Genomic DNA, 26,261 nt, shown 5'->3' with positions numbered 1-26,261 from the left:
TTTTTCCTTGGTTGTATCTGTTTTTGTAAAACTTCATTAGCGACGATGACTTGCTGAGGAAATTATCTTTCTCTCTCTGTCTCTCTCCTTCCTCTATCCTAGTCTCACTTCCTTTCATTCTTAAAAAAGAATGAAAGAAACACTCAACCACAACTGAGATTTTTATTTCCATAATAAAAAAGAACAACAACAGCCCATACTTCACACAGAGAGAAAGGAAGAAAAAAAACCTCTGCTGAATTTTCAGAATTGCCACATTGGTTCAGATCAGTGGTTTATTCTGCACAATTTCCTATCTCCTGATGGTGTGGGGTTTTTTTTAGTTAAACTCACAAGAAGGGCATGTTCTAATTTCCAGGACCTTGTGTTGGTGTTCTGCACCTGGAAATTCAGGAATGGGGAACCTAATGCCCTCAAGATGCTGTTGGTCTATATTTTCCATCACCCCTGAGTATTAGCCATGCTGCTTGGGATTTGGAGATCCATAGGGTCCCTATTCCTGAATGTCATTGTGATGTCATTGTGGCATTCCAGCCACCACTGTGCCTTGATTGGCTGCTTTGGTACATGGAATATACAGGGATGTTGTTGGTGGCTGCTCACTTTTTAATCACCTGGCAACACAGGATGCCCAGTAGGGATCCCTGGCCCAGCTATAGCTGTAAACAGTGCCAAATGCAAACAGCCACACTTGCAAAGATGCAATCTACTTTCAGTAGACATTTGATTCTCTTGGGAGCTCCTGAGTGGATCTAACCCCAGCAGCGTGGCTTACATTTGATGCTAAATTTAAACAGCACCAAATGCAAGCTGTATTTGGAAAGGATCAGTTGCAAGTGAAAGCTCCCCATTGTTTCTTTGCGGCTGCGGTTTTACCTGACCCTGACACCAGGTGATTGACAGGGGTGTGTGGCCAGTGGGAAATGGCAGCTCAAATTAGGAGACCTGGGAAGTATAATTTGTTCCATGGCCAGTGATTCCCCACCCATGGTTTAGGCTGTTGCAGGAAAATAACAAAAAGAGCCCTGTGGACCTTAATAACTTGGACATTTATTATCAAATAAACTTCTTTGCCATACAGTCTTCTGGTGTTTGCTTGTAGTCTAAGTATGGATCTGTCTTTAGCAAATACGGGTTTATATCTGGACTCCATTCCTCTTTGAGGAATTGTATGCACTGAGCAGGTTGCCCAGTACAATGCAGAGGTGGATTTTTTAAACACTTTTTTTTTTAAAGATGCTTGGGCAATAGGCTGAACTCATGGAATACAAGTTAAACAAGTGAAATGATTGCAGCACCAATACTATAATTAAATGCAATGCATGCTTGTTTTGCAGTCTTAAACTGGTCTTTTTCTAGTATCTTACACAGGAACAGTCCTCTGTGACACACACACACACACACACACACACACACACACACACACACACACACATTATGGGTGGGCAAGAGTGAAGGAAGTCAGGTTGAATGGCATATTGAGTCTGTTTTTCAGCCTTAGTGTGGAAGCCAGACCAGTGAGCAGTTTGCTGGCAGCACCTTCCTGAGGTAAAACGTGAATGGCTTCTTTCCTGAAAGCTTCCATCCATCAAAAGCTTTTAGGGGCACTGTGCAACTGGGAAAACCTGGCATTTAATTATGATATTAATGTTTCAACTGCAATCCTTCAAGTTGTCAGCCTTAGATTCCACTCTTTTAGCCTGCAGACAAAGCCCTGACGGAGGCAACTTAAAACTTGCAGCCCTGCATTGTACAGGACAACCTGCTCAGTGTATAGTTTAGCAAAGAAGAAGAATCTTACCTACTTATTCTTCATTGTGGGAGGACCCTAGCATACATACTTTGTATGCAGAAAGTTCCAGGTAAAATCCCTGGAAGTCTTTGCATAAAAAGCATATCCAGGTAGAAAAGATCAGGTAGCAGATGAAAGAGTCTCTATCTTAACTCCTGGAGGCAGTGGTGGAGGAACCCTCTCTGGCACCCGGGGCAGCGCAGCCTGTACAGACTGCGCATGTGCGGCATTCTGTATGGAATGTGCATGTGTGTCATCTTGCGCGTGCACACTCCGTACGGAATGTCGCACATGTGCAGTCCATACGGGCTGCCGCTTGCACGCCGACTATACAGGCTGCTGCGCAAGCGGCATCCTGTATGGACGCCTGTACAAACACCGCATGAGCGTGCGGCCTCGGCCGCTCTACAGCTGTGGGGAGGCAGGGGCCATCTTGTCACCCCTCCCAGAGTGGAACCCGGGGTGCTCCGCCCCCTCCGCCCCTCCCTTCCTATGCCCTTGCCTGGAGGGCTGTTCTCTGCCAGAGTGGGCAGCTGCCTTCTACAGATGCCAGCAATTGAATCTGGGAACCTTCTGCATGCAAAACATGCACCCTGCCATTGAGCTGTAGTCTCTTCCCAGAACAGCATACGGTGACTACATTGGTGTACGCATGCCCTGAGTAGGGATGGTTCACACATAGACTACACCCATGGCTTGGTGTCTGGTGGCTTGGATTGCTCATGGCTTGATGCCTTGCAGTTTATTGTAGGAACATAAATGATTGAAAAGCACTGTATTTGTGGCAACATGGAAGTTCTGACTATAGTGTATATTATTTGTTGGTGCATTCACCTGCAAACTGTTGCTTCAGTGTTGCAGTCTTTGAGTGATGACTTTTCATGTGTGAACCGGCCCATTGCTCATAAATATCACCATTATCAAGTTATGCATCACTGGGGCTCATTTGAATCAGGGTTCTTCAACACTTAGGCTGGAGCTTGGCCTCTGGCTTTTCTCAAAATTGCAGTCTTTAGTCCAGAAATTTTAGCTCTCACCTCAGGTGTTTGGTGGCCATTTGTGGTGGTTTCGCAAAGGTACTTGGTACATGTGCTAGGCATCTCTTACTATGCATCACATCCAATAGCTGAGCCCTTTTGCATGAAAAAGAGTTTCTCGAGGTAGATCTGGGGGTGTCCAGCTGAAATTAAGTCCTGCATACTGCTTCTGGGAAGACAGGTTGGACTAGAAAACTCTTGGATAATTTTCCAAGTTCTTTTTGGTGTCACACTTCCTTTTCTTTACCTTCTTTGATTTCAAAACAATGCAGAGAATACATGGAGGCAGCTGAGAAGACATTTCTGGTGAAATTTGGCTCTGTTTGGGGCCAAGGACTTAGATCCAGCAAACTGCCCTGAACCCATTAAGAAAGCTCTGCTAATGCGGTTTGCATAGCAGCCTGAGATGAAAATAAGAGTGGAGTTTCCAGTAAAGCAGAGAGAAGGCGAGACAGAAGAATCTCCTTGGGGGAATGTCTGGGGTTCACTCAGCTAAACAGCTTTGCTGAGCAATTTGAGCGGTTGGCAAGGGAGGGCCAAATGCTCACTAACCTTGTTCAAGGAGACAAGGAATTTGATGGGCAGTGTTTTCTAACACGTTAAGGATTCTAAAACTTAAACCTGGAACTTCATAACCTGACGTAACCTGGTGATCTCTTTGATAATATCTGTGCAACTTGGACCCTGCTACAGGTTGTATGAAGCCTCAGGGTTGGCCAAGTTTTTCCATTATGTTTTACAGTCATGGGAAATTCAAGTGCCTTTTCCTGAGACTCTCTTGTTAAAATGACCAAAGTGTAAAAAATAAAAGATGAAGTAAGCACTACCTTTGAATGTCTATGTGTGCTCAGATCTTGGACCCTCTTCAGGCAAAGAAAATATAAGGGATGTTCACCGTGGGCCCAGCAATTGGTAGTTAGTCTAAGCCTAAGGGCTGCAGCCTTTTGCCCTTGCTTGGTTGACAGAACACTATGCTTGCTGTTCTTCTATGTTGGATAACTGTCCTCAGGGACCCTAGAAGGGAGAATTCCAGTACTGAATTTGGGTCTGGCTGTTCAAGACCCTGAAGTCATTGACTGGCTGGATGCAGAGGAGTGGTCAGAGGCACCAGCTGGCAAATCCCCAGGAGAACCCCCCCAGGGAAGAAGGCTCAGAGCCAGGGGATTGGTGGTGGGACAATGATGAGTGGTCAGAGGGAGAAGAAGGAGCAGAGTGGGAGGAGGAGGTGTCGGAAGCTGAAGAGGCAACAGGGTTTAGTGAGGAGGAAGAGGTGGTGGCAGAGAGTGGTTCAGACTCAGAGGCAAGAGAGGAGGTGGGGCCAGGAGACAAAGTTGAGGCAGGCTGTGTAAGAATGCAGGGAGTCTTCCCCTCCTGCTGTGACCAGCTCCTCTCACCCTGTTCTCCCAGAACACAGAGAAATTAAGAAGGCGGAGCAAAGAGAGGCAAGGTGCCAGAGCTTTAGGCTTCTAGAGAAGGAACTGGGGTAGGAGCCTTAGAGAGCTGTGGGAAGGCAGGGACCTTCAGTCCTCACAACTGCCTCATTGGGGCAAGACCTACTGAGAAGAGTTGCTGTGATCACTAGGCATGTGCTGTTTTGGTTTCTTTGACTAAAGAGTTAACTTCACTGACACTGTTATTTTTTTATTGCTGACCCACTTGTGACTCTGGCTCCTGATACTCAACCTAGCCCTGAAGGTTTCCCACAACCAGACCTAGGACCAATAGCTAGCATCTTTGGGAGCTGCTAACGGCACACTCCCAATGCAGCCATTGTCCTATGCCCATTTCCCATCAATCTTTCAATAAAGACTGCATCTGCCATTATATTTGCTCAGAGCATTCTGGAATAACACTACGTCACTCCAGAGCATTGTGGGCAATTACAGTGACATTCTTCAGGGTACATCAGAGAAGAGCCAATAAACATGGAAACAGATAGGTAGGGATGAACCAGAGGATCCACTAATGGGGAGGCACCAGAGAAACCCCTCAAACCAAGAGCCAGTTCTTGCCCACAATAAGCTTTTAGAGGCTGCTGCTCAATTCTCAATCATGTGAATCTATCTAACATATTGTTTGCTCTCTTCCTCCCTGTTTTGCTGTTTATTGCTTTGGTCGTTTTCACAACCAAAGTTTGGATTTAGTAGTGTCTTTAAATCAAATGGTAAAGCCACAAGGGTTGGTCATATGTGGATTCATTTTGACGTGGTGCTGGCTGGGGCTGGTGGGAGTTGAAGTTCAAAACATATAGAGGGCACCAGGTTGAGGAAAGCTGTGTTAAAAGAATTGCTTAATAGTTCTGATGAAGTTCTCATCTATACTTGGTCAGTTGCCTAGATGGGAGGCCTCCCAGAAACCCCTCTATGTACTGCCAGGGTCTCCTTAGAGGATGATAATGATGCAGACCTAGCAAATCAATGAACAATATTGAGAAACTCAAAAGAAGAATGCAATGGGAACTTCTCTTGCATAAGCTCCATTGAAATGTGCGTGAGATTTGCTGAATTTTCTGCTAGATTGTAGCCCCTTTCTGGTCTCCCTCACATTGAAAGTATACTTATTGTACATATTATCCTTCAGGTTTCACCCTAAACACATGTGCTATTTCTAGAGACCTGTTGTGTTCTAAATGGTGTCCTCATGGCTGCGAGGTGGTACTGTGGCATGCCCATAGCAAGCAGTTCAAAGCTGGAGGAAGGAGTTCTTGATATATTTAGAGACTGCAGAGAAGCAGTTGGTGTTTGGTGGTATTGTTTTTAAAACAAACTATTTTTTTGTATTGTAGTCGCTCAGTGTGCTGATTGTAGATATGGGTGCTCCTGAAGAACAATCACATGAGGTCTGAAACACTCTCCACATTATCTAAATGGTGTCCCTCGGCTTAGATCTCCCAAAGCAAGCTTGAATGTAATATGCATGGCCTGTGTCATTTTACAGGTGATTCTTGCTGCCTCTGCCACAAGTAGGAAAAGGTCTGCCAGGTTCAAGAGATGGTTGAGGGTTGGCAGCAGCACTCTTTTAGTTTGGTCAGCAGAAAGCCTGAAAAAACTGACCTAACCCTTCCACTGTTCAGCGAAGGATGAGCAACCCTGTATTTTCCATTTACTCTCTTTATCACATCATAGCATTGCCTGGAAGGATATTAATCGAGCTTTGATTGTTCAATTATTGTTAGGTTTTTTCCCCTCTTCTTTTCTGTGTATGAGCATTTTTTAAAAAGTCATTGTAATAAGTTAACATTTATGGTTCTCCTTCACAGATCCACAGAGCAGGCAAGGGGTGGGGGTGGGGTGGGTGGGAAAGGCACTCTCAATAATTTATTTTAAAATCAATGCTAATGAGGTTGTGTCTCGTCATTGGCCTGAGTTTTACAATCAAGCCTGATTTATTTAGAAAAGATCTTTGGTGCCACTTTCCCATCTAACGGTGGGGGTGGAACAGGGCAGGGAGAGCTGTTTCTGTGACCCTCCAACTTCAGATCCAATTCTAAATTCACAGAGGGACGAACTGACCAGGTTTGCATTGATTTGAATGGAGAGTAAGAGACAGCTGTGCCCTAGACAAAGTGGTGGTGGGGAGAAGCTTTGACTTCCAGAAAGTGCAGCATGGCAGGTTGTCCGGCACACTTTGCACTAATTTTATGATATCGGCAAAAGATCTGTTTCTAAGTCTGACCAGCTTTGCATCTGACCTTCTGTCAGATATCTTGTTTTGTTTACTGAAAACTAGAGCTCTGTGCTCCAGAGGTGCTGGATTTCATACTAGAACCAGAATTGTCTTCCGGGTTTAAATTTCCTTGCTATACAAACAAATAAATGAGAACCAGAATTTGGCTTCCCAAGTGTTTCAGTTTTCATTTTTAGAAGCAAGCTTCCAGACCTTGAGACTTCAAACACAGGCTGGTAACATTTTGAAGGGACTGAATGGAGCTGCTCTTGGTCTTAAGTGGCTCATGAAAGTGATACCTTAATGTTGGGCATCACACAAGTAAAGTGGAATAATGTTTGTGCACAGTAACATACACACCTTCCGTTACTGCTGGGGAAGAATCATTTCTTCATGCCAACACAGCTTTTATCTTGTGAATACAGATGTCTGTTTGCTAAGTGATAAAATACCAGCTTGTCTTCCCATGTGATGGGGAATTTTTTTTGCCACACATCTGCACTAGATCAGCAATCTAGAAAAGAGGCAGCATGATAATTCTGCTTACTGTCCTTGGTGGGATGATACAGACAACCATCTTACCAAGTGGTTAAATTCATCCTGTGTTAAGTTATCACTTGGCAAATGATAACTATCTGTGTTTGGCCTCTGTTTTCCTGTTAGTCTCTTAACCCATACTGTCTTCTGGAATGCATTCCCCCATTCTGCTAAGTCCGTCCTTCCACATCCACATGCATACATCCCTCCTCCCTTTTCCTCTTCCCATGGCCTCCATCATCTCCTGACAGTGTGTTTCATTCATTGTCTTCTCTTTAGTGAGACCGGAGATACTTGTCAAAGCTAAGGAAGCTTTCCCGCTTGTGTTATGCTTATAAAGTGCCATGTAAATTTATGACGCTATAACAAGTGATTGCTATTACTGCCTTAAATAACAATTGATAGGTTTATGGGGCATATTTTAAAATACTACCTCCCTCTGCTAGCAGGTGATAACCCATTTTCCTGTTCTATATGTTAAGCTTTCGCATGTAGCTTGTTGTTCCCAGACAGCATAGGGATGAGTGCTGATTCTAACGTTGCTGCACTGACATGTTGCCACTGAAATTTTCTCCTGTATGGTCAGGGCTCCACGTGGCTGGGGTAACATCTGAAATCAGCTTCCCATGTGGCTTGCCCAAACTGCCTGATAAGTAGCCAAGTGGTCATGTGATCAGGAAGTATGGCACTTGAATGGGTTCTTAACCACGCCAAGCCAAGTACAAATGCAGACAATGTCACAGTCAAATGGGGAACTCGAGTATGCAGAAGTGAGTTTTGGCAGCAGTGACACCTGAATTAGACCATTGGATCGCTTCACCCTTAATATTTGTACGTAGTGTTGGCATTAATATAATATATGTTAATATGTGGCTTTGGTAGGAGAGAGGTAGGAGAGCTGTTTTCTTCAAAACTTGCTTTAGGGCAGAAGATACTTGTGATTTCCAATGCAGTGAAGCTACGCTCAAACTACCACCACCACACCTAAGATGTTATAGCCGTAAGCCGACTAAGGTTAGAAAGAGTTTAGTGAGATAGTTGAAAAGAGAGTAGAAGAGGCTTTTCAGGGGTTTGCATTATTTCAAAACCACACACAACCTGTTTGACCAGGGATAACTGTGGGGCAAAATAAATGTGTTCACACACCATGCGAAGTGAACTTTCTTAGAGAGTATTGTCTGCCATAGTCTCTAATAAGCTTATAGCAGAAGAACGATTTGAACCAAGGATTCATCCTTTTCACAAGTCAGTCTGTTAACCATTGTTCTGCTTTAACTCTATGAAGTCATCACAGATGACTTTTTAGCATGTAGCCCTAGTCATAAATAAGCAGCCAGTGGGCTGTGGTAGTAAACGGGAAGGATGCATATCCCATGCCAGCTTTAGGGCCACTTCAAATGTTGCAAAATTCCTAAAACAGGAAAAGAAGCCTGCAACTGGTGTATTCTGTATTGTGATCTCACACTTGGGTTTATTGCTGCTTGTAGATAATGAGCAAACATAGGGAGTATTGCTGACCACAGTGTCTCTTCAGTTGGAAAATACATTCATGTGTATTTGTTAGATGTTGCCATCTACAGAGGGTGTGTGGTAATGCCTACATGAGAATTCTTCCCATATAGGAATTTTGCATTATAAAACATCTCTCAGAAGTGGGGAAGGCAGTGAGAGTCATCTATTCATCTGTGTGGAGGTCTGTGGTGGACTGCGGGGGGGGGGGATATTAGTTAGCAGCCTCACACTGTTGCTTTGAAGTTGAGGGAAGTAGCACTGCAAGAGGATTGGTTTAACCACGTCCTCCCATCCCATTTCCCTGATTCAAATTCCTTTACGCTGAAACTGCTGTTAGCTCTGTAGAGCATGGAGGGAGGGAGACAGGTACCACTTTCTAAAAAGAGCAGCAAATAATTTTAGCCACATGCCTGGAGCTGAGGCAAACCATTCAATCTGGTGGCTGTCCAAGTGTTGTTTGAATTGGGGGCAGGGGCGGGAATGGTTGAAAACTTTACCCACTGTTTCTAGGCTCCTCTGTGTGTACCATCATAGGCTTACTAAGGTTGTATTTATGGGAGTGGTTATGATCTGAGCAGAATCCTCTTAAGTCTCTTCAGGTTCCAGGTCTAAATTTCTGTGCTTCATCCCATAATGAGCATGTGGCTTTAAAGCCATAATCAGGTTGTCTCTTGTCCCCTGATGCTGTCCACATAAAATATCCTCTGCAGGCCCATCCCAAGACATTTTGCTGCCCAGAGGAAAGAACAGAGTTGTATCCACTCCCATTCTGTATACAGAAGCTGACAGACTTTGTGTCTATCAAATCTTACCTTGACAATGACAATGGGAGAACATCCTCTACTGCACCTGAGGGCAGCAGGCTTGTTTAGGGGATGTGGGATGGGTCATGTGGCGCACACAATTCTGCCTTTCAACACTGCCCGCCTCATGGCATCATGTGACCTGACTGCTTAATGGTAGTGCCAACCCTATATTCTGTTGCAACCTTGTACCATCACTGCTATGGCAGCAGAGTTTTAAATATTTTATTTTATTTTATATTTTATTGATAAAATGGAAAGAGTCTCTCTGCAAATGGATGGCAACATACTTAAGAAGTTCTTGACGACAAAAAAATGCAGCAGTGATGGACGTTCTGATTGCAAAGGAAAAGGAAAAGATGTAGTGCTAGATAGCATTTTTCTATCCTAATCTTGCCCCTTTTTTTGTAGAACTAGACGCCAAGGCAGAGTCATGGCACAAATTATGCCCTGGTGCTCTGGAGCACATAAGTCAGTTACCAAGTGCTTTGTTCCATTGTTTTTTTTTAGAAACACCCCCCTCTCCACGTGCAAATTGTGATGGGCAGTCACAGATGTTTATATTTGTTTTGTGGTTATTTTTAAAGATTTCTTGGCTCTAAAATCCAGATTATAATTTTGCAAAATTAGTTTTCTGGCAGAAACTGCTAGATTTACTTCACTTCTTTTCTCATTGTAGATGATGAACTTGGTTTGTCCACTTCAGATGGCAGAGAAGGTGCTGGAAGCATGGAGAAGACAGGTAAAAGATAAACTATCAGTTTGGAACTGCTTTCAAATCCTAATTCAGCATGCATTACATCATCGTCACCACCACCACCATAATTGCAGGGTGTACACCAAAGAAACAAAACCATGTTTGGACACACATATATTGTACAGGTCCACACACAAGAAAGCAAAATTTGGCTGCAGCTCCTTGTCAATTGTATACTTGATGACAAACCTGGGTCTGCTGCCACATTATATATAGAACGGCCCTGAGTCAGCCTTCTTTTACTTTCTTCCTTGCAGTAAGAACCACAGGCAACCCAAGCTGACAGTGCTTGATTGAAATTGCCATAGATACAGTACAACTTTCAAACATGAATCATATTCAATACTGGTGGGCTTTGAGCTTGTTAATTTTCTGGGGGTTGGGGAGGCTGCAATGTGTTACTCAGCTAGGCACTGTATCTTTCTCTCAAATCTAAAAAAAGAGAGAAACATTTAGAGTGCCATTTCTTTCTAACAATTACTAGCCTTTGTTAGATTCAGGTAGGTAGCTGTGTTGGTCTGAAGCAGTCGAAATACAGGTGAAACTCGAAAAATTAGAATATCATGGAAAGGTTCATTTCTTTCAGTAATTCAACTTAAAAGGTGAAACTAATATATGAGATAGACTAATATATTGTGATGATTATGGCGTACAGCTGATGAGAACCCCAAATTAACAATTTCAACTTTGGGGTTTTCATCAGCTGTACGCCATAATCATCACAATTATTAAAAACAAAGGCTTGACATATCTCGCTTTGCATGTCATGAGTCTATCTCATATATTAAACTCCAGTCTTATTCAACATCTTTATCAATGACTTGGATGATGGGCTTGAGGGCATCCTGATCAAGTTTGCAGATGACACCAAATTGGGAGGGGTAGCTAATACCCCAGAGGACAGGATCACACTTCAAAATAACCTTAACAGATTAGAGAACTGGGCCAAAGCAAACAAGATGAATTTTAACAGAGAGAAATGTAAAGTACTACACTTGGACAAAAAAAAATAAATGAAAGGCACAAATACAGGATGGGTGACACCTGGCTTGAGAGCAGTACATGTGAAAAGGATCTAGGAGTCTTGGTAGACCACAAACTTGACATGAGTCAACAGTGTGATGCAGCAGCTAAAGAAGCCAATGCAATTCTGGGCTGCATCAATAGGAGTATAGCATCTAGATCAAGGGAAGTAATAGTACCACTGTCAGACCTCACCTGGAATACTGTGTCCAGTTCTGGGCACCACAATTCAAGAAGGATACTGAGAAACTGGAACGTGTCAAGAGGAGGGCAACCAAAATGGTCAAAGGCCTGGAAACGATGCCTTATGAGGAACGGCTTAGGGAGCTGGGTATGTTTAGCCTGGAGAAGAGAAAGTTAAGGGGTGACATGATAGCCATGTTCAAATATATAAAAGGATGTCATATAGAGGAGGGAGAAAGGTTGTTTTCTGCTGCTCCAGAGAAGCGGACACGGAGCAATGGATTCAAACTACAAGAAAGAAGATTCCACCTAAACATTAGGAAGAACTTCCTGACAGTAAGAGCTGTTCGACAGTGGAATTTGCTGCCAAGGAGTGTGGTGGAGTCTCCTTCTTTGGAGATCTTTAAGCAGAGGCTTGACAGCCATCTGTCAGGAATGCTTTGGTGGTGTTTCCTGCTTGGCAGGGGGTTGGACTGGATGGCCCTTGTGGTCTCTTCCAACTCTATAATTCTAATGAAAACAATTGTTACATAAATGGACTTTTCCATGAATGAATGAATGAATGAATGAATGAATGAATGAATAAATAAATAAATAAATAAATTGTTCAGTAGCACCTTAGAGACCAACTAAGTTTGTTAGTTAAAGTGTAGATTCTCTTCCCCTAACATCCTTAGTATACACCCTTCCCCTTGCATCCTTAAAAGTGCACCTATATTTGGGGCAGTATATAGACATGCTGACATTTAATCAATCAATCAATCAATCAATCAATCAAAACCTGGATCATTAATCGTGTGTGTGTCACACCACATACCCGGTACATCAGTTAACACTCCTGTCTTGCAGCTCTGCTGGAGTGGAGTCCATGCAGGAAAAGAATCTAAAGGAATCTCAGAGAAGGCAAGTCCAGTGGGACACCTCCATGCCTTCCAGGGGAATGCAGTTGTGGGAATTGTACTCTTTATGCTGATCTTCATCAAGCAATCCAAAATTTATAATTCACCATCCCTACAAAGCAAAGCACATAATCAGAGGAGGAGGAGGAAACACACCTTTCCCTGGCCATCAGTCCAAATTAAGCAAATTGAACAGATGTAGAATTTCTTAATCCCAAGATAGGAAATTGGCCTTTCATAGTGTAAAATTTAAATACAAAAGATGAAAGAGGCATAGTGCGCACCACTCCTTCATACTTAAATCTATAGTGGGTTACGATTGACATATCAAGGATGTTTACTTCTATCAGGCTGCCTAATTTAGCATCCAGTTCTTGACTGTTGTTTTCCCCCCAAGTGCAAATGCTTTGAATATTCCTACTTCCCTCACCCCTCCTTGTTCAGGAAACAGGTACCAAAAAGTCTTTGAGAAGGAGCCAGGCTCGTAAAACTTAGGCAACAGATGGGCGGAGGGGAAAGGGAATTGTCAGGAGTGAGGAAAGCAAAAGAGGAAAAGCTTATGGAAAAAACGAAGGAGGAGATGGATACAGACCCAGTAACAAAACAAAGGCAGGGTGAAAGGAGAGTCACAGTTACCAGCGCCAAGAGGAAAGGAAAGCAGGGAAGTTCTGTAGACTGGAAAGTTTACCTTCTCAATCATTACTCCCAGCCACCACAGGCAGCCTGCTCTTCCAGAGTGCTCAAGCACCTTCATTCCCACCCTTGCTTTTTCCTTGAGAATTGAAGCCATGCGGGATCTGAGCAGAAAACCTGTTTCCTGGATCAGTCCTGTCCCACCTACCCACTTGCTTCTCTCTCTGTTGGAATGTATGGGCCCAGTTCAGGAAAGAAGCACTTAGGCAGAGCTGCTTTGAGCTTCCTGCAGTTCTGGGTGTTGACTTTTTGTGTGCAGCGCAGGAAACAGCAGTGTTCTAGTAAACTGTATTTTGTCAAAGCCACTAAGATGGTATTCCCATCTCCAACATATTAGAAGAATCTTAGAAGAAGCACTATTGCAGCACTTATTTCCAAAGGAAATACTGGGGCTCACATCCCCCAGAAGCTATTAGAAGCTATGGCATGTGAGCAAGAAATTCTGACCCTTAAGCTAAGATGTGTAATGAAGATTGGCTGTGGTTTCCTCCGTAAAAGAGCAGATTCTCTCTTCACATGCTCAGTCGTGGATGCTCTGTATGATTGCTTTATATTTTCTGTAGCTGAATGCTGGCACTGAAAACAGTTCTTGGAGTTTAGCTCTTCCTTAAAATAAATCCTGCACTATTGAATTCAGCTAAAAATGCTTGGTTACAAATACACACACACACACACACACACACACACACACACCCCTCCATCCATTTAAAAATGATTTTAATGATTTCTAACTAATATGCTTTTATTGTTACTTTATTTTATTATATTCATGTAAATCACTATTAAGTGAAGGGAGGGGCACTATATAAGTAAATTATTATAAACATTTTATTTGTTTTGTACCAAATGTTTCCTTAACAATGGCTTTCTTAAAATAGAGATCTTAACTATTTAGCAGCTCTGTTTTTTTAACTTGTGAAGGACAATGTATATTAGGGAGCTCTGCTTTGATCTAGCAACTTTCCACTGAAGTTTCTGTGGAGGGCGCTTTTCAACTAGCTTGCTAATGAATGTTACCTAAAGCAGGGTTATCCAGATGCTGTTAGACTCCACATACTATCAACCGCTGCCAATATGGCGTATAGTACATAGCTGTCAACTTTCCCTTTTTTGCGGGAAATTCCCTTATTCCAGTCTGATTTGTTCTTGATATGGGCCAATGGCCGTAATAAATTTTACTTACTTACTTACTTACCCTTATTCCAGCGCCGTTTCCCACTGCAAAAAAAGGGAAGGTTGACAGCTATGGCCGTTTCCCAATGCAAGAAAAAGGAAGGTTGACAGCTATGGTATAGTAAGGGATGGTGGGAGTTTGCTCTCATATTGCTTCCACACTAGCTGTTGTGTGTGCAATTGCAACCAGCAATTAAAGCTTCCTCCTTAAGGAAACAGGAACTAATATAAAAGGCAATTTATTGTTAATGCCATGACCACACTAAACAGAAGACAATTTAAAAAGGAGGCGGAAGCTGTTAATTAAAGTTGCAGGAATATTCATGGTGTGGCAGTTGTTGGCATGGATGTGTCACACTTGGGAATGATTTGGGCAGAGATGAAGCTTTAGACTGGAGACAATGCTAGGACCCGAGGGCAAATGATTCGGGGTAGCGCTAAACGCATCTTGGGGTGCAGAGATGTGCAGACTCCTTATTCAGGTTGCTCATATAGCTCTGTGTTATGTAAGGAAGTGGGAACCAGGAATCAACGGCAGCCTCCTGGGGAAGCCTGAAATAATATGAAGCTGACTAAGACATACACAAATGTGGTGGGGGTGGGAGAAAGATTAAAATTCAAAACAAGAGGGAGAAAAACTAGTTTGACTATTGATTCTTCCCATTATGGTTGCCTAGTGATAAGCCCCATGCTTGCTTCTCTCTTTAGATGAGAAGCTCTGAGCCCTGAGCAATTTTTTAATTTTCTACATGATCTCCTTTACTCTCTTCCCTGTTTTGTGTCTTACCCCCTGTTTCCTTTTCAATATCTCACACAAAAGAAGTAGACCTACTTTCTTTCATGTACTGTTGCTGAGATTTGTGTTCTCCCTGCTCTGCCATTACTCATTTCAACAAATTTAGGTAATCTAAAATTGACCACACTAATTTAGAGGGTTTCTTATGATGATGTCCCTTACATCCAAATAATAATGCTTTTCCGCCCTCCTCCTCGTATGGGCTTTCTATTCTGTATCACAGGCAGGACTCCATTGGTGGCATATGGTACACCCTAAATTTTGAGCAAGAGAACGCCATTGGGGAAGGGGGCTGGCATAAGCTCCTGAGCCACAAAAGCACAAGGGTGTAGCTGTGGAAATAGCTGTCACTGAAATGGAAGGTGAAACCTCCTTTAAAAACTATCAGACTATTAATGCATGCATTTAGGCAGAGACATTAGCACCCTAATGAAAAACTCTTGAAGGCCACATTCAAATAGTGAGTGGGAGCAGACTTGCAGACAATCACACACTTTTAACACAGACACACAAAATCTCTCTCTCTCTCTCACACACACACACACACACAGCTATTTCTCATTCAAATGGAGGCATATATAATTGTAATAGAGACTTTTAGATCATTTCCATCCATAACGCACAGACCATAAATAAAAGGAAAACAACACAGATAGCTTTAAAAGACAAAATTTCATTTACATATCTTAAATAGCCCTCAATGGCCATGATAAAAATTAAGCTTCTAAGATGCTGTTTAAAATTAACAAGGAATGAGGCATCTCTGGTTTGAAATCAAATTTGATAAGCGGGGTAGGAGTCACTGCTGAAAAGGCCCTGTAATGTTTAGTAACTGATGTTTCACCCTCCATTTTCTCCATAGACATTTTAAAAAAACATTTTAAAGTGTGTAATAAAAACACCTGCATCTCTCCTGACTGTGCAAAAAGAGCTCAGCAATCCAAGGAGAAAAATGCAGACATGAACGCACAGCTGAACTACAAACTCTGCCTTATAGCTAGTCAAGGCCTCAAACTGCAAAATCCCATTGCATCCTAAAGATTACATGTGTGTAATCTCCAACATGCATGGATGATTTTTTGCCTATCTACAAACCGCAGGCTCTAATCATCATGCAACTAGAGTTTTTCTACTTCCTAAGGCAGATCTCCTTGCAGAAGAAGGAGCTATAATTGCACACTTTACAAAGCAAACTACAAAGAGGGACTTGTCCCCTTCATTGTAATGGTAATGAAAGCTCTGCCTCCTCTGCCTCTCTCCTTTCTGGTCCCTGCACCCTTTTGCCCCTGTTGAACTGTTGCCCACCTGTCAGCTGTTGAGTAAAAACAGCTGTGCAGGGGTAAAGAAAGTGTAGCTCCCCACTGAACAGCTGGTGGAAAAGAGGGAACTCAGAGGGCTGGATGAAATCTGCCTACAGAGTCAGCCTCCCTCCCCTTTGAGTATCAGATGCATTCTTAATTTTCCTGAGACATTTGATTTTTTGAAACCAAGTCCCTCCTGCTTATGTGTTCAGTGATAACCCTGAAAACATGTCCATCCTCTCTTGGCATAGCAGAAATGGAATCAATTGTTCAAAATGAACATATATGTGGAAACCTGTACAAAACCTGTGGATGGGCTGCTGTGCACACCATCACTGTGCCCATTGGCCATGCTGGCAAGGCTGATGGGAGTTGGGAGTTCACAACATCTGGAGGGCCACGGGTTCCTTATCACTGCTCTGGGTTTATTCTGGTTGCAGAATTGTGGCTATCTTGATACAGAATTTGGTTACAGTCTGAGAGAATGCTGACAGCCAGCCTGCCCAAGAGGGCTGAGTTGCAGCATTGCCTTAGCCAAACCTTTCCATTGCTCCATGCCACACCACCCTTATCAAATAAGAAAAGGACCTGTAAGTCAGCATGATGCAAAGGCATCTCCCCAATTCCCCCAAATGCCCTTTTGCTTATTTGGTGAACCTAAGACAGGCCACACTCATCCATAAGCATCCTTGCTGCTATAGGAAGCTTGCATGCAACAGATATATACGGTCAACTTGGAGAGACTCACAAGCACCCTCCAACCACTGCCACTAGAGGTGAACATCAGTGAACTTAAACCTCAGGTGCAGCATTTTTGGGATAAATTACCAAAATCTGACTTCCCCATAAATGGCTGCCAAAGGAGAAATCAAGTCTGCCTTGCAGCTGTTGGTCTGAATACTATAATCTATTCTTAACACTCTCTTCTCTCTCTCTCTCTCTCTCTCTCTCTCTCTCTCTCTCTCTCTACAAGGACTCAGAAGAAAGTATGTGAATTACTATCAAGGTCTGTGGGATTGTGCTGGTGGCCATCCAGATGAGCTGTCATTCCAGCGAGGAGATTTGATATACATCCTCAGCAAGGTATGTGTAGAGATGGCTTTACCTCCACAACCTCCAGCCAATGAGTTCTATCCCTCCAAGGAAAAGAAATCAACTTCTCTAACATAAAGGGTGTATCTCAAAGCTGTGGGGAGAGAGGTTCAGGCTCGCTTTCTCCACATGATCAGTCAAACTGTGATCTAACCTCATTTTAGTGTCTCTGTGATACTTCTTCAGTACTTTCTTGATACCAGTAGCGTGATACCCTGCTTGCACATAATTCCACCACCCCCTTTATTAGATTTGCTAAGGCGGAAGTTATCTTGCAACGTAAGAGATGCTGTGCTGCTATTAGTTTAATTTCTGAGTAGATGTGCATGCCAGTGCAGGAGAGGGAAAGTGCACGGCTCTCTGAAAGGCTACAGGAATGCACACATCTTTGCTATGGAAGGAAGCGTTGCTGGTGTTACCAGGTCTGGTCAGGTACCGGATCAAATGGAGCAAGACAATTCAAGAGTTGCAGGTGCACCAATAGCTTTGAGCAAGCAACTCACACATACAGAGACTAAAAGCAAACCGAACTTCTTCCCCTAACCTGCCTCTCCCAGGATCCACTCCCTTGTGGAGAACTAGGATCCCTAAAGGGTCAGTCCTGTAGCCATCCTCATATGCTCCTAGCTTCCTGCCTGTTGTGCTTCCTGCACCATTGGATCAGTTGGGTTCTGTGGGAGGCATTGGGCCCCTCTGGCTCTGGCCCTTTAAGTTCTGCCTGGTTCTATGGGTGGGCTGTTCTCTAGGCTCTTGTCTGTCAGCCCCAGGCCCAGTGGTCCTCTGATCAGCAGCAGGCTTAGAGCCCTGACCTTGGTCTGGCTCTTTAGGTGATGCATCTGCAGCCTCCATCTCTGTGTATGGATTGCTGTTGGACTCCAGGGTCATGACAACTTTTTATTTGTAAGTCACTAAATGCTGCTCTGGTTTCGCCAGAAGCGGCTTAGTCATGCTGGCCACATGACCCGGGAAAACTGTCTGCGAACAAATGTCGGCTCCCTCGGCCAGTAAAGCAAGATGAGTGCCGCAACCCCAGAGTCGTTTGCGACTGGACCTAACTGTCAGCGGTCCTTTACCTTTACCTTTTTAAATAAACATTACTGCACTGAAGTTGTATAGTGTTGGGGAGTGTGTGGTGAGATTATTTTATCTGCCATGAGGATTACAGATCAGTAAATTCATTAATGGTGTGATTGGTAGGTGTAGCAGGGATGCTGAGGAAGAAGCTTGTCTTCAAGGGTGCATTCTCAGTTCACGTAGAGAAGTAGTGAATTTGCTGATGTGCATGACCACCCTCTTTCAGTGTGCTAAATCCCCTCCCCAACACAAACCCTCGACAACTTACAGAGGTTCTGTTGCAGACACAAAGGGTTTTCTTGACAGACAAGTCAATCTGGAAAGGTCCCCTGAAGCTGGAAAAATGTGAAAACCATGGATCTAAGTAATCATTCTGCCTTCTTTCTCTTCACCCCGACCTCCCAACTCCATCTCCCTCCCAAGCCCAGAGAGCTGCTTTTGGAAATTCTTCCATCCTTTTATGTTTACTTGCCTCACAGCAAAGTTTGTCTAGAAAATAGCTTGAGCATGTGTGTAATCACTCAAGAATTGCAAGGGTAATTGAGTTGCTTGGTCAGGTGTGATGTAGGGGTAAGGGGAGCAAAGGAAGGAAGGCGGGGAGAGTGTGGGGATGTGAAGTCCTTTCTTTGCCACAAATGTGCAAGTGAATACATCGGCTGATTTATAAATGTGCAGATGAATAAATTGGCATAAGCAGTGGTCCAGTGTTAGGCCAAGTGATCCAGAGACACAGGTGTAATCAAAACCAGGCAATAATTGGGATTTAAGGGAGCAATCAGGGAAGGGGAGCAGGAGTTTAAACAGTCTTTTCATACTAGAGATGAGTTGCTGGGACTGAGGGCTGTAGCTAGGTTTATAGGTTCTGGTGACATTAGATTGGTCAGTAGGGATTAGCTGATCAGATGCTCAGACATGCTGGTGCTACGGGATAAATGGCACCCTCAGTCTTACATTAGATACAGAGTACTGGTGGTACAGGAGGGTAAGGCACCAGAACTTGAGCTTCTGAAGAATCCCTTCCAACTGTATGATTCTTTGATTCTAGGCCACAGGGCTTATTCCTTTGAGAAGCTCTTGTGTGCATTGCAATTAACAGGACATGGACAACAGCATGGTAATGCTCTTGCACATCTCCCTTTTCTTACAATAAAGTTTGTGCAGGATAATTTCCTGCAAGTAATGCACACATTACATTTTAGTTTTAAGGCAACTTCAGACACATTTCTTTGTACCAAATCAACCAAATCTTTTCTGACATGTTTTAAAGGGAGATGCTGGCATGAAAATGTAGCAGGGAACTATAGCATTACAGAAAAGACATGCACTTTGGAACTACAAAGCACTTTGGAGCGTGACTGGTTTGGTCGCACCAGGTGCGGAGCCTTGGGGATGCCACAACTATGATTTGGAAAGAAGTGTGAGGGACAGCAGGGTGCTGAATTTTGGTGTCGCACAGGGCGCCACTGGAATTTGAGACCCCAGAGTCTATCACTGTTTTCCATAGCTCCCAGTTTTCTGAGGGTGTTGAGTGGAGATACTGGGTCTGATGGGCCAGCATAGAAAACATACCACAGATAGAATATTCAAATCATCTTGCATCTTGTTATAACCTATCCTGAGGTCTTGGGACAAAGTATTGGATGTAAGTCTGAAAAATAAATAAACAAAATTATTAAATATTCTCACACAGGCTTTTCCATTCAAATCAGTTCAGACATTTATTTTCATCAAGCAGTGAGAAATAAAATGTTTACATAAGTGGTGGGGGATTGGATCCAACTGGTGAATCATATCCTGGCCTCCTCCACCAGCCACTTTGTGGGTGGGTAGGTCATCAGGTGACAACTTCGGAGGGGCTTATTGTCCGTGCTAGTCTGCTGATTGGCACTATCATCAAACTCCAGTTGCCAATAAGTCATTGGACATGCATTTTAAGCATCCAGTTGTTCCTTTGCAGTTTTGTCTTAAACTGCTCCATATCTGATGTTATCTTGGGACGTAACTAAGCCTGCAGGCCAGAGGTTCCCCATTGCTAGTTTCCCTACATCTATGAACCATCCCTAATACATGTACGTAATTTAAAACAATTTTCACTACCAAATAAATGTGTTGCAAATTGTATTTGGGGACACACATTATGATAGGTTCATGTATTATTTTCAGAACAGAACCAGCCAACACAACCAACACCATGTCCCATCTACTGTCATGCCAACCTAGAAGAGAGTTGATTTGCTAAGTTTGAAATTGAAAAGGGATGAGAAATCAGACTTAGACTGGACAGCCCTTCAAATAGATGACTGACCTTTGTGATCTTTGTACAGTAGAACACATGGCCATCCTAATTAAGAGGGGTTTTACTAACGTTAATGTCATATACATTTACATACTTAGAACATTATATGTCAAATAATTGTGATAATTCAGTTTCTTCATTTTTCAAGACTATTGCTACCTCTTGGTTCCATCCAACTAGACATTATGAACATATAAGGGTTTTCCAGTTTTCAATCATCCATTCAGTTCATAGATGTTCATTCCATTGCCAGTATTTAGCTTGAATAGAGGTGGAGGAGAATTTTGTTCGGTCCATGTTTTTAAGCAGATTAATCTAATTAAAAACTATTGGACTAAGGCATGATTTGGAGCATAGTTGTTCTTTGGATTTCTCACTAAATTTTGCAATGCAGTTCTCAACAAACATGCCAATATACATATTTTAGGATAAAATACAAATCAAATGCATATTTAAATACACATTTTGTAATTAAATACATATTTAAATATAAACTCTACACAGGTTTTTTTATTTCAAAGATTCACAGATTAATGTAGAAATTGGACAGAAGAGGCTTATGAATGACCACATGGGATATTGACACAGACAGTAAATGGAATAATCTGCCCATCCCTATTTGTGCAGTAATTAAGATTTGTAATCACTTCTTTGAGTCTACCTGGGACTACCCCTTCAAAATAATTTAGTAATATCACCACAGCAGTCCTTGGCAATTCTATATCCATTTTTTATTAACCATATGTATGCCAGAATGTTAATGTTAGTGGGTGGCACTGTGGTCTAAATCACAGAGCCTAGGGCTTTCTGGTCAGAACGTTGGCGGTTCGAACCCCCGCAACGGGGTGAACAACTGTTGCTCAGTCCCTGCTCCTGCCAACCTAGCAGTTCGAAAGCATGTCAAAGTGCAAGTAGATAAATAGGTACCGCTGTGGCGGGAAGGTAAACGCCGTTTCCGTGCGCTGCTCTGGTTTGCCAGAAACAGCTTAGTCATGCTGGTCACATGACCCGGAAGATGTATGCCGGCTCCCTTGGCCAATAAAGCGAGATGAGCACTGCAACTCCTGAGTCGTCCGCAACTGGACCTAACGGTCAGGGGTCCCTTTACCTTTACTTTTATGCCAGAATGTTACATTTTCTAGAACATGTTGTTGTTGTTTAGCCGTGTCCGACTCTTTGTGACCCCATGGACCAGAGCACGCCAGGCACTCCTGTCTTCCACTGCCTCCCGCAATTTGGTCAGACTCAAGTTGGTAGTTTCGAGAACACTGTCCAACCATCTCGTCCTCTGTTGTCCCCTTCTCCTTGTGCCCTCAATCTTTCCCAACATCAGGGTCTTTTCCAGTGAGTCTTCTCTTCTCATGAGGTGGCCAGAGTATTGGAGCCTCAGCTTCAGGATCTGTCCTTCCAGTGAGCACTCAGGACTGATTTCCTTCAGAATGGATAGGTTTGATCTTCTTGCAGTCCATGGAACTTTCTAGAACATACTATTTCCAAATCCTAAAGTATTTCTTTGTTAAAGGCCTTCCACATTAATACCACCAAAAATTTAGATATATCAAACATCTATATGTGAAGGAGTATGCATTGCACACAGTTCAGTGGTGTCTGACTTACTTCCCTCCCTCCCTTCCTTCATTTGACATGAGACTATGACCTGGTTTTAACTCCCTTCAGTGGCTCCAGTTTGGAGCTCCAGCACAACTTCTTCACATGTAACCAATTGGTCCTGAGTGTCTTCCTTTCATAAATTATTTTGCATGACAACAGAACTCACCTATGGCCATCCAAGAAACCGAGGCTTAATAAAGCTTGGTGGTGTGGGGGTGGGGATAGTTAGAGAGCAAGGGAGGGGGAGCGAGGAGGGGGGGAAGGTGTTTGAAAAGCCTGTTCACTCAGCTGCATTTTAATTTCCTTTTCAATCTTGTCCCAATTAATTTTGCAGAATTAATCTCGCCGAAGCTAGCGTGGCAGCAGTGCAGAGGCTGGCTGGCTTTTTTTCTTTTCTTTTTTTAAAGCATTGCGGTCGCTGTGCCTTGAACATGAAATAGTAGCTAATATAAAAATCCATCTGGTGTTGTTTGGAATGCATGCCGTCTGCTGCTAAGGTCCTGTCTGACATTTTCGTGCATCAGCCATGGGGAGATGTGATTTTGGGGTTGGGGGGTTAGTTGGCTGAGATTCAACAGTAAGTAGGCAAAATCTATCTGATCTTGCTACTTGGGGCAAGAGGAACCAACAGCATGAACCCCATATATTTACTCTAAAATTAATTTTAATGGAAGCTGGGTTTTTCCTCTTCAGCATTTTAAATAGTTCCACTCAGGAATGCAACGGAGGTCTCAAGTAGCACTGAAATGTAGTGCTGCATTCAGTGTTGTCAGGTGCAAACAACAGTAAACATCCTGAAATCCTATAAAGGTTCAGAATCTGTAGGATTTTTTTTATGTTTGCATAATGAGCTCTTTTCACCAGTGACACCCAGTGGGCTGCATCACACATAACACAACCAAAAATCCAGATTTGCCACCAAGTGAACATGTCACAGTGAATCTCAGAGCCAAACAATATACACAAAAGCATACACTAGTAGCCCAATGGCCACTTCTAACATGTGAAAGCCACATGGGGAGTGGGCAATTGGAAGGGTTAAACCCTTTCCATGATTTCTGTTTCTCCATTCCAAAACATACCCCAATTGACTTTTCCTATTGAAAAGGGGCCTCTGGCCTAATTTTGCATGTAATGTATAGTTTGGTCTTCATCACATTTATAAATTTACATTTTAAAATGTTTAAAAACACTTTAGGTGTGACCAGAAGCAGCTGACCGTGTGGAATGGAACTGCAACACTAGTTTCTGTGCAGGTGTGTTACTTACCAGGAGGGGGAGGGTAAAGCACTGGGGAGGTTAGCATGGTGCAAACTCACTGACAAGAGTGCAAAATTTACTTCACTGGTGTGTTTGCACCACACCAACCTCCCTTCTATCTCACCCCTTCTAGTCTTCCTCCCGGTAAGCAACAGCAATTCACCTGCATGACAAGCCACTTCTGGGTGTGACCTAAAAACAATGTGTGAAGCAGTATTAAAAGTCTCATAGTGCAAGTCTTATTTTTATTTTATTTTTGATAGGGGAATTCTCAAGTTTTTATTTTGGCTATAAAATTGTGATTTAAAGTCTGCTAACTGGACTAAAATCAGTATGCCAAATGAAGGATTTTTGTGAGAATAAAATGGTGTAAAAGATGGTATAAATTGAATTTAGCAAAGAGTTACCTCACATTTTTTATTTGAAATAAATAATCAGAATAATAAATCAGATTATTTAGGGTTTTTAAATATCCTCAAAGTCAGTGTTTGAAAACATTTGATTCAATTCAAATATTCAAATTCTGAAAGTTTGTCAAATTTTATTTTATTTTATTTCATCTCTATTTGGAATGTGCCATTTGCCAATATTATTAAGGAAAGTCAGAAAGCAAAATACTTATTAATTCCAGGGTATGTTCTGGTCCCTGAAGTTTTCCTTTGATCTACAAATATGGGAATTTAAGCATCACTTGTAAATGTGCCCTAGACTTCGGTGGTTTTTCAGTCTCAAGTTTTTGTCTTCACTAGAGCCAGAAATAGTTTCTAAATATTGTGTTGGAATTCAAGTTGTGGGAATGAAAAGTGAGCTTCTGGAGTTCCAGCATTTAAATCTTGAGAACTCAAGAGAGTGGTATGAATCAGGATGTGTTGATTCATGGCTCAGAGACATTCATATTGGGCTATTCACAAGACTAGTTCAACAACTGTAAATCCATTCATGTTGATTTCAACCTAGGGAAAAGAATTATGTGAACTAGCCCTCAGAGTTATGTAAGAGAAAAGGGGGGGGGGGAATTCAAACTGCCCCAGAGCTTCTACCAGCATTGGCAGTATTAAACTGTTCAGCAGAGTGAAATACAAGGACCTGTACTTGAAACCTGAATAGTCTTAACACTGAGACAATCCATTGTTTTGTGAAATTACAAGTGCTGAGGCTTAAGGCTTTATGGAAGTCAGATGTTTGGGTGGGGTTGCTCAGGGCAACTGCATCCTTTGCATTTTTAGATACACATGTAAGATGTTTTCTGAGTTCACATAAAAACATGAATTTGACATACCTGGGCCCTTGCATTAAACTCTGCAACAAATATAAATATAAGTGGGAGAGAGGAGAGAAAGAGAACACTGGAAATCATAGCAAGTAAACGTAGTTGCACTCACCTGGGTTAGTTGTCATGAACTGGAGTAGAGAGTGGCATCTTAAAACAGTTTGGGGCTGACAAACTTAAGATGTGAGGCTGTCTTCTACTCCTCTGTCCTGTTGCTATGTTAAGGTGGATTGTACTAAAATCTAATTATCACCAGAACATCAGTTTGGATAGAAACCCGTTTGATTTCTCTTTCACTTTTGGTCTGGCAACAACCAATGTCCTGGTAAAAATGATCACTCTTTTCACGGTACTTTGAAACTCCTTCCACTAGGAGATGAGCACATCCTCAAAAGCAGAATAGATAAATATATGTATACAGTGGTACCTCAGGTTACAAACGAGAATGGAAATCGCGCACCAGTGGCGTGGCAGCAGCAGGAAGCCCCATTAGCAAAAGCGCGCCTCGGGTTAAGAACGGTTTCGGGTTAGGAACGGACCTCCAGAACGAATTAAGATTGTAACCAGAGGTACCACTGTATATGGCCTTTTCATTTGAGCTGACTGTTAGAGACCCATCGGGCTAGAATCATAGAACTGTAGAGTTGGCAGACTAGGGACCCTGAGAGTCATCTATTCCAACCCCCTGCAATCTGCCGTTGTCCTGTATTGGGATCACACCCACAACCTTGGTGTTATTAGCACCACGCTCTAACCAACTAAGCTGCGTTTTAATACTTGTTATATTTCAGTTCTTTAGTTAGATTTTAAGAGGCTATGGCCTTTAAAAAGGTGGGACAAGGCAAAATTACATACTCTAGGGAGGGAACTCCAAGGACAAATGACTATGAACATGTATTGGAGCACACATTTTGCACCTCTAGAGTCCCAGCTTCGGTTTCTGGCATTGTTGGACTGGGAAAAGCCTCTGTCCTGGTACATTGGTGGATCACTAAAAGACTTAGGACACAGACCCACAGCACAAATTTGTATAAAAATTGCATGCACCAATTTACAGATGCAGATTATAGGCTGACTTTCAGAGGGAAAGCCGCTCCGTAAGCAAAGTTTTTTTTTTTTAAATTCTATTATTTATTTATTTATTTATTTACATTTAAAGGAAGAGGGGAAGGGGCAGAATTTCCACATACCGTACTTTCAAGTGGGTCTTTGCTAGAAACCTGAATCATTAAAAATAAATAAATGAAAACAGGAATTTCCAGGATGCTGAATTCAGCACCCGCAACCATTGCTAGGTTATGAAAGGGTTCAGAGCATAAATGCATAGAGTGCCCCTGGGCAAATTAAGAAGGTAGATATGTAGCTGAGGTCTCACCTGCCCTGCATTTTGCAACATACCCACCCACCCTGTAATCAAAGGGTCTGACCATATTAAGACTTGCTTTCCCTGTCTACACTAGATGAAAACATTGTCTATTAAATCCCC

At 42.7% G+C, this 26,261-nt stretch overlaps 1 protein-coding gene across 1 annotated transcript in view; it reads left to right on the top strand.

Moving 5' to 3' along the window:
- The window catches only part of SKAP1 (src kinase associated phosphoprotein 1), a 328,856-nt gene that overhangs the window by 265,080 nt on the left and 37,515 nt on the right, over positions 1-26,261 (top strand). Inside the window, exons 10-11 of the mRNA XM_033169409.1 lie at positions 10,027-10,089; positions 17,146-17,255. Coding sequence (XP_033025300.1) covers positions 10,027-10,089; positions 17,146-17,255 — 173 coding nt within the window. The remainder of the gene's footprint in view (positions 1-10,026; positions 10,090-17,145; positions 17,256-26,261) is intronic.

The sequence above is a fragment of the Lacerta agilis genome, chromosome 14 (genome assembly GCF_009819535.1).
Source record: "Lacerta agilis isolate rLacAgi1 chromosome 14, rLacAgi1.pri, whole genome shotgun sequence".
Taxonomy (NCBI): domain Eukaryota; kingdom Metazoa; phylum Chordata; class Lepidosauria; order Squamata; family Lacertidae; genus Lacerta; species Lacerta agilis.
Note: the sequence above shows the minus strand (reverse complement) of the source record. Positions and strands in the feature narration are given on the sequence as shown.